We start from the raw sequence: 13,488 nt of genomic DNA on the forward strand, positions 1-13,488 counted from the left end.
GTGGACATTTTGTTGAAACAAACATAATTTATTGTAACTTTAATGTGACATCAATTGAGCGTTGGTGATAGAACCTTTTTACAAAATAGGTCATATTACAGCATACTATTATACACACACACACACACACTGCTTCATGAAGATAATATTTAGTTAGTATATTTTGTATGCAGGAATACTGTATGAAGCATAGTTGGTATTTGCGGTTTGAGCTGCAAAAGCAAAGTGGCCTTTGCAGGATAAATAGCAAAGCACTAGAAGTGACAAGGTGATCTGATAACACCTGGACATGTACCACCATTAAATATTGAAATGGACAACTTGTGAAGTGCCTACTCTTCTCTATGCAAATGAATTAATTGACACTAAATACTAGTAGCCACCACTTGCCAATAGCCTTAGACAGTAGTGGAGCACAGGCCAGCTTCAAGAACATGTATTTTGTGAATGACACAACTTCTGACCAATAATGATGGGAATTTTTACTGCCATGCCATATTGTGGATTAATTAATTGTTCCCGTGGCCATCATCATCAACAAAAATCAAGTACTGTTAAATCTACATTTTATTTAAAATTAAGTAGAGTGCATTTCCTGGCAATCGTCATTGCAACATATTCAGGATTTCAATCACAGTTCACGGTACAAGGTTTTCTGTTTCAGGCCAGCATTGTTACGTGACCAGATTACCCAGTTGTATAAGACTCAAAGTCAACACAGTCTTTCGCGTCCAAAATGTTGTGGGTTTACTCTCCAACACACAAGCGGTGTGCTGTACCAGTGTAGGGGTGTCAGGGGAAGGATTCCCACCAATAGATGGGTTAGGGGGAGGGGTGATCGAGGTGATATAAGGGGGGAACGGGCGGGAAAGGGGGGCCTTTGGCGGGAACGGGATGGGGACGGCTGGCGACAGGTGTGAATGGAAGGAAAGGAATAAAGGACGAGACCCCTGCAATCTCGTGTCGGCTCCTCTCTACATTTGGTGGCAGCGGTGGGATCCTAATGGCTACAAAGAAGAATCCTCGCGGGAGGGAGCCGAGGGAGGAGGAAGCAGGGGCCGGGGATCCTTCACATCCTGGGCAACAAGGGGGCCTGCTGTCAGAAGCAGCAGAAGGGGGCCCGGATCGCCTGGAGGATCGCATGGAGGACCGCATGGCCCGCGTGGAGAGGGCGCTCCAGGAGCTCTTGCAGAGGCTCCCTATGGGGGGCCCGCCGGCACCGGGACCCCCACCCCCACGCGTACTACGGGAGGAGAGGCCACGGGAACCGGACGCCGACCAGCCGGCCGGGCAGGAGCCGCAACCAACCTCGTCACGCCAGCCGCCGCCGCTCCCGCCAAAACCCCCAGGGCTAAACACCCAACACGGAGAGCAGGTGGCCGGACGGCCGCGTCGGCTGGGGCCCGTCGACAAGTTTGTGGCTGAGGAAGAAGATTGGGAGGAGTTTGTCCGCCGATTCGAGGCTGCCTTCCACGCTCTCGAGTGGACAGACGAAGAGGCCCTACGAGCGCTGCCATCTGTTCTGGGCAAAGAAGCACTCTCCTCTTACACCTCCCTTCCCTCGCACAGCAAGTCCACGCTACAGGCGGCCTACGAGGCTTTGGGGGAGATCTATTGCCCGGCGGAAGGAGCCTTTAAACGGTTCCAGGATCGCCAGCGAGGGGCTAAAGAATCCCCTTTAGCCTACAGGGGGGCGCTGCTCGTGTTGGCGAGGAGAGCTTTCCCTCGCCTGGCTGAAGAAGCGCTCGAGGACCTCGTGGTCGAGCACCTCATCGCCTACGCTTGCCGCGCCGGCGTTGTAATGCCCGTAGTGACGCCGGAAGAACGCACCTCGCTGTGGGCTGCCCGGACCATCCAAGCCCACGAGCAGGTCATGGGCCGGGCGCCACCCGTGGGCCCGGTGGCTGGCGCGGCGGGGGGGAACAGCCCAGCCGTTGCCGCGGCGCTACTTGGTCCAGCGACACTAACCGCCGAACCTGCACCGTCACCACAGGCTGCCGGTGGGGCATCTGGGGACGGACCGCCGACGTCTGAGACGGAGCCATCGCTGCGGGAGGTGTACGCGGCGATCCGGGGACTGGCGGAGCAGAGGGACCAACCGCCGCGTCGCTGGCAGCCGCCTCTACAACATCGCGCCGAGCCCCCCCGACGCAACGCCCCGTGGGTCTGCCACCGTTGTGGTCGCGAGGGGCATGTGGCGAGGGGGTGCCGCACGGAGCCGGAGGCCGCCAACGTCACCTGGAACCTGCCGGGGCCGAACGCCGACAGGAGCCAGGCGAGTGACGCCGTCCCACCCGGCCTCTCGGGCGGGCCGGGTAATTACACTTCCGACGCCGCGAACTCACCGGGAGTCTCCTCGGGGTGGGCGCCGGTGGTGTCGTTTCCCGGTCCCCGCTGTTCTGGTCGGGGGAAGGGGATAGCGCCGGGGCCTGTGGTCGCATCGCGACCCGGAGTGGCGTCGCGAACGGACGTGACGTTGCGTCCGGAAGTGACGTCGCGGTCGGAAGGGGTGTCGCGGATCGCGCCGGGAATTGCGCCGGGGCCGTGGACCGCGCCTGGAATCGCGCCGGGGCCAGGGACCGCGTCGGGGATCGCGCCGAGGCCGGGGACCGCGCCGGGAGTCGCGCCGACGCCGGGAGGGACGTCGCGGACGGAGGTGACGTCGCGGGCGGAGGTGACGTCGCGGGCGGAAGTGACGTCGCGGCCGGCAGCGACGTCGATGCCGGGCGTGACGTCGCGCGCGGGCGGGGTTTCGCGGGCGGGCGTGACGTCGCGGGTGGGCGTGGTTTCGCGGGCGGGCGTGGGTTCGCGGGCGGGCGTGACGTCACCGGCGGGCGTGACGTCACCAGTTACCTGCAACGCCGGCGAGCTGCCAGGGGCAACGGCCCGGGGGCGGAGGCAGCCCACACGATTGACATTGCGCCCTGGAGCAATTCCACGACCCGCCTCACCACCGCTTTGCGACAGAGCGAGACGGAACCAGGGGGACCACGCCCCCGTGACAAAGGAAAGGGAGGGGCTCACGGGAAGGCCCACCCCCCAGTCCCCACCGCCCCCTGCAATGGGGGGGCCCCCCCACACCACAAGGGGGGCCCATCCTACGTCACCTAGGGGGGGCAATTTGCACTACACAGAGAGCCCAGCCCGCAACCCAGGGGTAAGCCCACACTATGTAACAAGGGCGCGTTCAACCTGCTGGGACGCACTCCAAAGGGAGGAACCCCATCTTCAGTCCATCCACACCCATCCCCCATCATTTCACCATGCACCACAGGATAACGAGACGCCGCCTGGTCAGTGGCCGGACTCAGCCACACAATGGAGGAAGCTGGCAAGGCGGGTGGTAGCGGCCACGTCAGGAACCTCGGTCCTGGTCGGTGAAATCGCGGGAGTGTCGGCACGTATCTTGGTCGATACGGGGGCATCAGCCACGATCATCTCGAGCACCATGCATGAGATGCTGCCGGATAAAATCCGACCTTTAGTCCCCGTCAAGACAACGTTCATTGCAGCAAATGGAGGCAGCATGGGCTTCCTGGGCCAGGTTGAAGCCCCGATACAGATTGGACAGCTTTCGGTAGCAGGACCCATCCTTGTCTCCGCAACGTTGCCCGTACCCTGCCTGTTGGGGACGGACTTTCTGAGGCGGATGCCAATGAAAATCGATCTGGCCAATGGGCGGGTGGAAGTCCAGGGAACGCATCTCCATTTCCTAAAGGCGGAGGGGGCCAGCCGGGGTGTACCCTACGTGCAGGCTCTGGTCAGTAAGTCTGTCTCCATTCCCCCGGCAGCCCAGATGCTGGTTCCGCTGCAATATCGGTCCCCCCTCGTGACAGCCCGACCAGACTCACCCATCCTGGTGTCTCCGGCGTCAGCGGCCATGGATCGTCATGCGCTGGTGGGGGCCGAAACTATTGTACAGAGGAACCAGCATCTGTTCATTCAGGTGCTGAACACCTCCGATAGAACAGCGACGGTGCAGGAGGGAACAGTTCTGGCCCACGTTAGTCCCTTGTCACTAGGAGCCCCAGGGACAGAGCCCGAGCTTGTAGGCAGCATCGGCCAGTCCGAGGACAGAGGGGCCAAATCGTGGATGGACCAGCTGGCGGGGCCTGAGCCGGGATTGCCGCCCGACCAGAAACAGCAGCTGCACTCGTTATTGCAGGAGTTCTCGGACGTGTTCAGCCGGGGACCGTTCGACCTAGGGCGCACAAATCTGTCACAGCACCACATCAACACGGGAGATGCCGCACCCCTGCGCCAAAACACATATAGAATGAGCCCAATGGAAAAAGGGCACATTCAACAAGCGGTGCAGGAGATGCTGCGGGCCGACATAATTTCTCCATCCTCGAGTCCCTGGGGGGCACCGGTGGTCCTAGTCAAGAAGTCAGATGGGTCACTGAGATTCTGTGTGGACTTCCGACGCCTCAATGCCGTCACGCTGGCCGACGCATATCCCCTACCACGTATCGACGACTCATTGGATGCACTGGCGGGAGCAAAATTTTTCAGTACGCTGGATTTGTTGTCCGGGTTCTGGCAGGTCCCACTAGACGCGGACTCCCGGCCTAAAACAGCATTCCGGACACCACAGGGCCTGTTCGAGTTCAACTGCCTGCCTATGGGCCTCCAGACGGCGCCGGCAACGTTCCAACGCATAATGGAGTTGGCCTTGGCAGGCCTCCAATGGGAAACGTGCCTCATCTACCTGGACGACGTCATTGTTTTCAGCCGATCATTCGAGGAACACATTGACCGATTGCGTCAGGTGTTCCTGCGGTTCCGGAACGCGAACTTGAAGCTCAAGCCGTCGAAGTGCCACCTTATGCAGTCGTCGGTACGCTACTTGGGCCACGTCGTCAGTGAGTCGGGAGTGGCTACAGACCCGGAAAAGACGGCCTGCGTGAGGGCCTGGGCTGTTCCCACAACGGTTCCGGAGGTACGCCGGTTTGTGGGTTTCGTTTCTTACTACCGCCGGTTTGTGCCCAACTTCGCAACCATTGCCAAGCCCTTGCACGTGTTGACGGCGAAGAACCAGAGGTTTTATTGGGGCCCTCTGGAGGAAGAGGCATTCCAGCAGCTGCGCTCACGTCTGACAGATGCACCACCATTGGCCTTTCCGGATTTTGGCCTCCCCTTTATCCTGGACACGGACGCCAGCGATGTGGGCATCGGCAGTGTTTTGTCGCAAGTCCAGCAGGGTCGGGAGGTGGTTATCGCCTATGGTAGTCGCGTGCTTTCATCAGCGGAGCAGCGCTACTGCGTCACACGTAGGGAACTCCTGGCAGTCGTTCACTTTGTGCAGCAATTCCGACCCTACCTGTATGGTCGCAAATTTACGGTCCGCACTGACCACGCGGCCTTGCAGTATTCGCTCCGCATCGACCAGCCTTCGGGCCAGCTGGCCAGATGGATAGAACGCCTGCAGGAGTACAGGTACCAAGTAGTGCATCGCAAAGGGACCAGACATGCCAACGCAGACGCATTGTCCCGACTGGTGCCCCAGGGCCCTTGTGCATGCACCACAGGCGGGGCACGCTGCAAGGAGGCGAGGCCGGAGGGGACGGTCATCGCTCCTGTACGCACGGCGGAGGGCGCACAGGGTGAGGTCCAGCTGACCGACCACGACCTGGGGCTGACCTTGGACGATTGGAGACGGCTACAGCTGGAGGAAGCCCCACTGCGAACACTACGCGCCTCAGCAGAGGCAGGGGGGGAGGAGTACATCGTATGGGAGGATCTCCTCATGCGATGGGACCCGACAGGGCGCCGGCGATGCCTGGTAGTTCCGGAGTCGCTGCGTCAACAATTGGTTATGGACGTACACGGCCGCCAGCTGCTGCACCTGGCAGGGCGGAAGACACTGCACACATTACAGGGTCGGTACTTTTGGCCAGGTATGACCGCTGACGTGCATCGATGGGTCGCTACCTGCGTCGAATGTGCGCGGCGAAAGCCGCCACCCCGGGTAAGCCGGGCGCCCCTACAGCCCATCACGGTGACCAGGGTCAACGAATTGGTTGCGTTGGACATCTTGGGACCGCTGCCGGTCACGCCACGGGGAAATAAATACCTGTTGGTCGGAGTCGAGTACTGCACGAGGTGGCCGATGGCGTGGGCCCTCCCGGACCAAACGGCACAGACCATCGCCGATGCCTTCGTGGGAGGCTATGTCCTTGATAAGGGGGCACCGGAGCGGTTGCTCACGGATCAGGGCAGGAATTTCTCCTCACAGCTATTGAAGGACGTCTGCTCTATCCTGGGCACTAAAAAGGTCCGAACATCTCCATATCATCCCCAGACCGATGGGATGGTAGAGCGGCTTAACCGCACCATAGCGGCCATGCTGTCCCAAGTGGTGGACGAAAACCATTCCGACTGGGACCTCCACATTCCATCGGTCTTAGCGGCGTACAGGGTGGCCCCACACGCGGCGACGGGGTTCTCGCCGTTTTTCCTGATGTACGGACGGGATCCCGTTCCGCCTATTGAGGTGCAGCTGACGGACATTCCGGCAAGAGCCGACGCATGGCCGAAGGCACTAAAGACCTCCCTCATTTATTTGAGAGAGGCCCGCCAAGCAGCCGAGGCCGCATCGGCCGCGAGCCAAGAGAGTAATGTACGGATACGGGAGAGGACAGTGACAGCCAAGCCCTTTAAAGTTGGGGACCAGGCATGGCTACACTGTCCTCAGGTGCCGGTTGGCCTCTCACCAAAGCTGCACCGACCCTGGAAAGGGCCGGTCGAGGTCATCAAAGCACTCCGACCGCAGTGCGTCCAGGTCCAACTGGGTAAGCGACGATGGTTTGTACACCCCACCCGCCTTAAGCCATACATCTCTCCACCGTCATCTTCACCAACATCACCACCAACATCACTGCCAACATCATCATCATCCCTACCCAGGCCAAGGTCGCCGACCACCACGCGCCGACCGGCAGGGGGTTCGGTGCCCTGTGTTCCCTTGTCACCTACAGCACCCCATGTGAGGCCTGACGGAGCGGCGGCACGAGCGGGGGCCGGAGAGACAGCGGCGCCAGGCAAGGCGACACCGGCACCACCGAACCAGGGACCGCGACGAGAGGGCCTTCGAAGGAGGGGGCCGCCACGGTCATCTGCTGCCTGTGGATGTCCGGGCTGTTACGGGATGCTGGCTGGAGACCTGGGCAGGCCGCGCAATTGATTTGTTGTGTTATATTGCATTGTAGGGTTGTGGGGGGGGGTAAGGGCTGTCGTCACTGTCAGTGGTGGGAGGCATGGGGAGACTTAAATGGTCCATGGGGGAGGCAGAACCGAGGACGGTTATTTTTTCTCCGGGGGGGGGGGGGTGATGTAGGGGTGTCAGGGGAAGGATTCCCACCAATAGATGGGTTAGGGGGAGGGGTGATCGAGGTGATATAAGGGGGGAACGGGCGGGAAAGGGGGGCCTTTGGCGGGAACGGGATGGGGACGGCTGGCGACAGGTGTGAATGGAAGGAAAGGAATAAAGGACGAGACCCCTGCAATCTCGTGTCGGCTCCTCTCTACACCAGTAACGAATTGGCACGTTCTGTTTACGTGACAACCCTTACTAATTGGTTGTGTCGGGTGGTGGCGGGTTTAATGACGCGATCCAACCCAACATAAACCTCTATTATGCATTTTGTATAATACTGCATATGCAAAATAATTGTGATTCATTTAACTGTAATTCATTTTGTATTGGCTCGGGAGGCCTAATAATTTCCCCGTATTAATCTCGAGTTATATTGATGAAGCATATAATAAATGCTAATTTCATACCGTATTGTGTTTGGATTGACTGCAGCACACAGCGGCGCTATAGTGATATCACAGTGTGTGCGTGTGTGTATACCGTCCAGTCAGCTTTACAGCACACGGTGCTTTGGTGTTTTACCTATAGATATAATTTGGCAATGCTAGGAGCTTTAAACATTATTTTCTATCAAGTAGACTGCGAACTAGGTCACTATTTAAAAAACATTTTTTATCAGTGCTCACGTGTGCTATCTCTTCATCGATCTAAATACGTTATAGTAATCATACACACTTGAAAATAACTGTTTTGTCCGTAATAGTAATGCATTGCAATAACTTCTGGGAGGGACTTCTTGAAACATGTTTATAAGAGTGCATGCGCCCAGACTAGACATTTCGCTTGTCATTACTACAACAGGTGGCATAACTTGAAGAGGTTCCAATTTATATGTGGCCGACAACAGAGAATGATGTGAAAAACACTTGAAATTAGTTGGGGTAATCAAATAATAGACTCTCATTAGCCGTATGAATACATCGATACCTTGAGGTGCTGCCAATTTCTACTCTGGCCCAAGGACTATAAGTAGCAGTGGTCTCATGTTTGAAGAGTACAGCATCTTCAATCTGAGAAGAAGTTACGTGCCGATTTTTCAAACAGTCCTGTATGATGAATTTCTGCCGAGCAATAGCAAATGTCAGGATAATTTTAAAGTATATCCACACACATCTGTATTACTGTATCTACTGAACCTGAATATCCAATGAACAATTGTGTTTTTTTTATCAGACGTGCAATTTTCGATCATTCTCCATGATGTGGTGGTGCCAACTACGGAACTGATAATATAGCCCATACACAGCAACGAATGGCAGTATGACAGTTAAAACTATAGAGGAGACACCACAACAGTATGCGCATGTGATATGTAATCGCCAATTCTTTGTGGAGATCTGCATTGTGTCTATGTCCTATCGAGTGACAGCAGAAGCAGCGTTAGCATTTCATTGCTTCGAGTGCACAGTGATTAGCCAATGTCAGCCTCCCAATGCAAACACATTGGTATGTTTCTGTACTGCAAGAACCTTTATATGCATGCTATTAAACACTGCAATTACATTGGAGCACGGACCATTCAACTCCGGTCCTAGCCTTCTCGAAATTCATGAGATTCATTTGCACAAGTGTCTGTGACGTGTCAGTCACAACTTATAGGTATGATCGGCTGGGTTTGGTGATGAACTTTGATCAGCTACTGGCCCCCTGGTTGTTTTGGGTGGATCTTGGATGGTGTGAATGGGTCCCCATAAAGCAAAGAGTCGGTTGCAGTACAGCAAATAGGATGGTGATCAAAAGATGCAGAGTTTGATCAGTATCTCGTCATGTGTGGGCCCTTTACATGCACTCCTGCTTCCTTCCATACACAAAGACACTCTAAAAGAGAAAATTGCCCAAACATCCAATAGCAGAACCATCCATGAGTGAGGCCCTCCTGGGGGAAAAAAATGTCTAGATTTGTGTATTGTACTTTACATTTAACGTGTATTTGAAAAAAAGAGGATTTTGATAATGTAAAAACATATGCACCGACGATGAATGAGGAATACAGTTTGATGTAAAAGAAACCCAAACACTTCCTCACAGGAAGGATATGGCGACACGTTCCTGTGCGACACGGCAAACCGAGACTTGTTTGCAGTGTCAGGTTTCACACACGGGCTCCTTGATAACGAGACAGCCGCTTTAAAACAGGGAGGGCTAGCAAGCACAGTATGTGCGTGCGTTCAGCGATCTGGGTCGATCTTACTCGTCGGTGCGACCTGCGTTATTGCAAGGGGCCCCGTGGCTCCCTGATTCTCAGAGCAACTTCAACACAAATCAAAAGTGGCCGGTGGATATCCAGCAGTAGTCGTCATCACTTCAGGCTTCGAACATCTTTGGACCTCTGCCACTGCTGGAGGGGATTTATTTTTGCCGTACATAATTCGGATTTATTTTTGTAGTACTGGCTCTTGAAGGATGTGGCCACCATGCCTCTTGAAGTCTGTGGCCTGCATGCGAAATGTGTACAATCTATCCTGCAATGGCAGGCGAGTGTGTCTCAGCAGTTATTCCATTGTAGCAAACAAGGGATACAATTGCAGGTGAAATTTGTTTTCAATAAAAATTTTACAGAGCACTGAGCTCTCATAAGTGAAAGCTCTTAATAGCTATGCACACAAAAGAATGTATCATCACAATACCGTACACATCATTGACATTCTGGGGTTTTTGGTAAGCTTACCAATCAATTCCAATTCTTAGCCCAAAACAAGGGCAGGACAGTTCCAAAAACACAGGACCCTATGAATGAATCACCACTGACCTATGTCCAATGAATGTGAAACATGCTTACTACCCACTGCTGCGCGACATCCCCACTCACAAACCGTTCAGCTCCCTACACTCACACGCTGTTGGGTAACATTCAATTGCAGCCACAAATGTACTTTGTATCCATTTCAGTCGATATCATCAGGGTTGAGGCCAAGGCCTATCTCTGCCCAATTTGAATCAATACATGATGGGATCGTACACGCTCGGAATGTGCGACACAACGGATGTTTGGGGCCTAATCATTTTACACTTCCTCAACTGCTCGTATCCCATTGCACAATGCTCCTGTAAGGTTATACTGAATCGAAAACTGTTCTGCATCTGCACTTGCAGCTATGCCTCCAACTGTATTGACAGCCCGAATTTCCCATTCAATAGGTTAATTAGGGGAAAGGGATTAAATGTCATTTTGTAAATAGTTGTTTAGCCGCCGGGTAAATAAGTCAAAATTTGCAATCGGTTTTGGCTGCAATTTTCAGGATTAAGATTGTGGTTAACGCTTATTTGTAATACAGTATTTGAGTGTGCCTAAAATAAAGGACATTCATGGATTCATACGATGTTTGAATATCACCATCTAGTGGTCAATCTAGAGAATGCCCGATTTTGCCTGTATGCCAGCATTCAAGTACGTTGATGTGCTATTGTTGCCAATACATTTGGCAAAATGGACTTAAAAAAACACTTATGCAAAACAATTCTACACGAATTAGTCAGAATTATAGTAGCAGCATCAAGGCGAGCCAAGATGAGCCGTCAAACAGGGGATCTTTCTGCCATATCCTAATAAAAAAAACCTCATCAAACAGTGAAGCATTGTTATTATTGTTCTAAGACTAAACGTGGGACTGTAAATGTGCTTATCTAGGTAGCACAATAACTATTACCAGCATGAGCACCAACATCTTTATATCTAAAGTCTGTTGCATTCTTTAAAACTATTTTGTCGGTGCTGTCCATCGTATTATCATGCTGTTGGTATGGATTGGACTATGTTATCATGCTCATTGGTGGATACAATGAATGTGACTGCCATCACCATTAATGCTGTTCTGAGACCAATATAGCTCGATTGATATACAAAAATATGGGGAAATGACCATCGTCAATTATCTTCCTGTAACTAATGTACACTTTGCATTTCAAATGTTTTACGTTAATCGAGCCTGTGTGTTTGCAACACCTTGTGTGGTGTTCAACGCTAACATAACACAGTTAAAATTATCTGAACACAAATCATTATTAAAACATAATAAATCAAATAATGAAGTTACAATGGAAGTCCTTATTTTCACCAGACCACATATTCCGTTGTTTTGCTTTCATGAAAACATTTGATACTTAAAAAAATATTTAAGACTTTACATTTTTCGACCGTGTTATTTTCAGTGTAAATTACATGTTGGAACTGCAGGTTACATGATGCAGTATATTAACTATACATGATATTTTCTCCTTACAAACCCTCGTCATAACTGGCAGTGACTTGGTGGACATGGTTACACTCGGTTAAGAGAAGGAAATACAGCGGTGGGGAAGAATTTTCATTGTAAGTAGAATAAACGATTGATAACTCACATTGCATTGTATAATAAAAAAAAACGTTAAACAATTAAAAAAGTTAAATTATACAAATGTTCTCGGCTAAATGCATCAGTGGTAAAATACCGTGGCTGGACAATTGGCCAGATTGCCTTAAAATAAGCTGTACGGCAATGTCCATGCAAGGAAACGCCACGAAATCTCTATTGCCAGACACACGACGAACAAAAGAGAAAGGTACAAAGAGACTTTACAGACATTCCATCGCCTCCAAAATGGTCCCACTGTTTGAGCACAAATCAAACTTTATTTTCTTCATGTTCGACGACGAATCGAACCGTTTAAGCAGGCTGCTGTGCATGTCTATTCCTGCCAATCAAGCTTCCGGAACCGGTCTTAACTTGGCCGGCATCAACGTTTAAAACCGTTAAAATCATTGATGGATGGTCGTTTTTTCTTCTTTTTTGCGTCATGTTTTTAACTTGGTATACGAAGTTGTTAAATCTAGTGAAAACACTGGAGTATAAAATAGTCACGGACAGAAGTTTCTCTTCCAAGTGTTTGTTTTCATGCAGGTTTTTTTCCCCCTCCTCCTCTAAATGTTTTACTTCTCAGCAAAAAAAGTAATTCTTGGGAGAATCCGTTCAGCACGCAGGGTTATATTATGTGCTCAAAAAGATGCATGGACTGCATGATGCTGTCATCCTGAAGAGAAACAACGCAGAAGCACTCGTTAACAGCAGAATTGAGCCTGAATACTGCTTTGACAGGTGACCACTGTGGAAATAAAATAGGTGCAAGCAACATCGTCGTCGGCAGCAACAGCAGAGGGCAGTGTAGCATAATCGAGTGTTGTTCTGTGCTCCTCCGCTTTCCACCTTCACCAACCCGCAGTAATCGGGTGAAGTATGGTCAAATAACCCTCATGGCCTCGTTCAGCAGTGGATTGACAAAAGGGCTGTGCGCATCATGACGGACGGTGCATCGCGGGAAATGGAAATGCGTGGAACAGAATTGGTCATTTTATATTTACAGATGGCAATCGAAACTGCCGCCACCCACCGTAGAAAGCGAAGATCGTAAAATGTGTCATTTGGCTCGACTTTTTTTTTGAAATAGAGAACTTTACACGTTATTCTGAAGTCTCTTCCACTTTTGTTTCAGTGGAATTTCTCACAAATCAAATGCGGTGATAAATATGTGACGCGTGGGTAACGTCTCTCACCGTTTTACAAGTGTCCATGAACTCATCTATTGTAACAACTCCATCTTTGTTTTTGTCCATTTTCTGAAAAAGAAGATAGTGTATCTGATAGCAGAAAGAAAATCACAGTGATGTTGATTCAAAATCAACACCTATTGCATATGCTATTCATCATTTGGGTAAAATAAACACAAGACAATTAACGTAAAAAAAAACATACAGCAAAATATCTAAGACGCTGCACATAGTGGCAGACAGCGCTAGTGGAAGGGGTGATGATCTTGATTAAGATGTGGTGAAGAGGAGTAGAGATGTAAAAACATGGGGGCAGGTATTGATGGAGAGACAACGAGTCAGACAGACAACTAGCCAAAGACAGGAAACACGACATATGTTAAGCCTGAACCTGAAGAAGGGGAGATAATCAGTCACATCGATGAACAGGTGGAGAGAATTCCATTCTTAGGAGGCTACAAAGCAGAAGGAGTAGCCTCCCACAGTTTGAAAGTTGACGATAAGTTTCACTTAAGAGGCCTTTGTTGCTGGAGTGGATGTGTACAAAGAGGGAAACAGTGACAGTGATAGGAGGGAGGTTGGTGCAAGA

At 51.7% G+C, this 13,488-nt stretch overlaps 2 protein-coding genes across 2 annotated transcripts in view; one reads left to right on the top strand and one right to left on the bottom strand.

Annotated features, from left to right (window-relative positions):
* The first annotated feature begins 903 nt into the window (after positions 1-903).
* Positions 904-7,313, top strand: LOC144721708 (uncharacterized). The gene is made up of 2 exons (XM_078599569.1): positions 904-2,275; positions 6,981-7,313. The coding sequence occupies exons 1-2, from the start codon at positions 1,004-1,006 to the stop codon at positions 6,990-6,992; spliced, it is 1,284 nt and encodes a 427-aa protein (XP_078455695.1). The 5' UTR covers positions 904-1,003; the 3' UTR covers positions 6,993-7,313.
* Positions 7,314-7,981: 668 nt separating this feature from the next.
* The window catches only part of LOC144721801 (Kv channel-interacting protein 4-like), a 124,943-nt gene continuing 119,436 nt past the window's right edge, over positions 7,982-13,488 (bottom strand). The window contains exons 8-9 of the mRNA XM_078599723.1: positions 12,906-12,968; positions 7,982-12,385 (exon numbers count right to left, since the gene is read on the bottom strand). Coding sequence (XP_078455849.1) covers positions 12,338-12,385; positions 12,906-12,968 — 111 coding nt within the window. The 3' untranslated portion in view covers positions 7,982-12,337. The remainder of the gene's footprint in view (positions 12,386-12,905; positions 12,969-13,488) is intronic.

This window comes from Lampetra planeri, chromosome 12, assembly GCF_965212315.1.
Source record: "Lampetra planeri chromosome 12, kcLamPlan1.2.h2, whole genome shotgun sequence".
Lineage (NCBI taxonomy): Eukaryota > Metazoa > Chordata > Hyperoartia > Petromyzontiformes > Petromyzontidae > Lampetra > Lampetra planeri.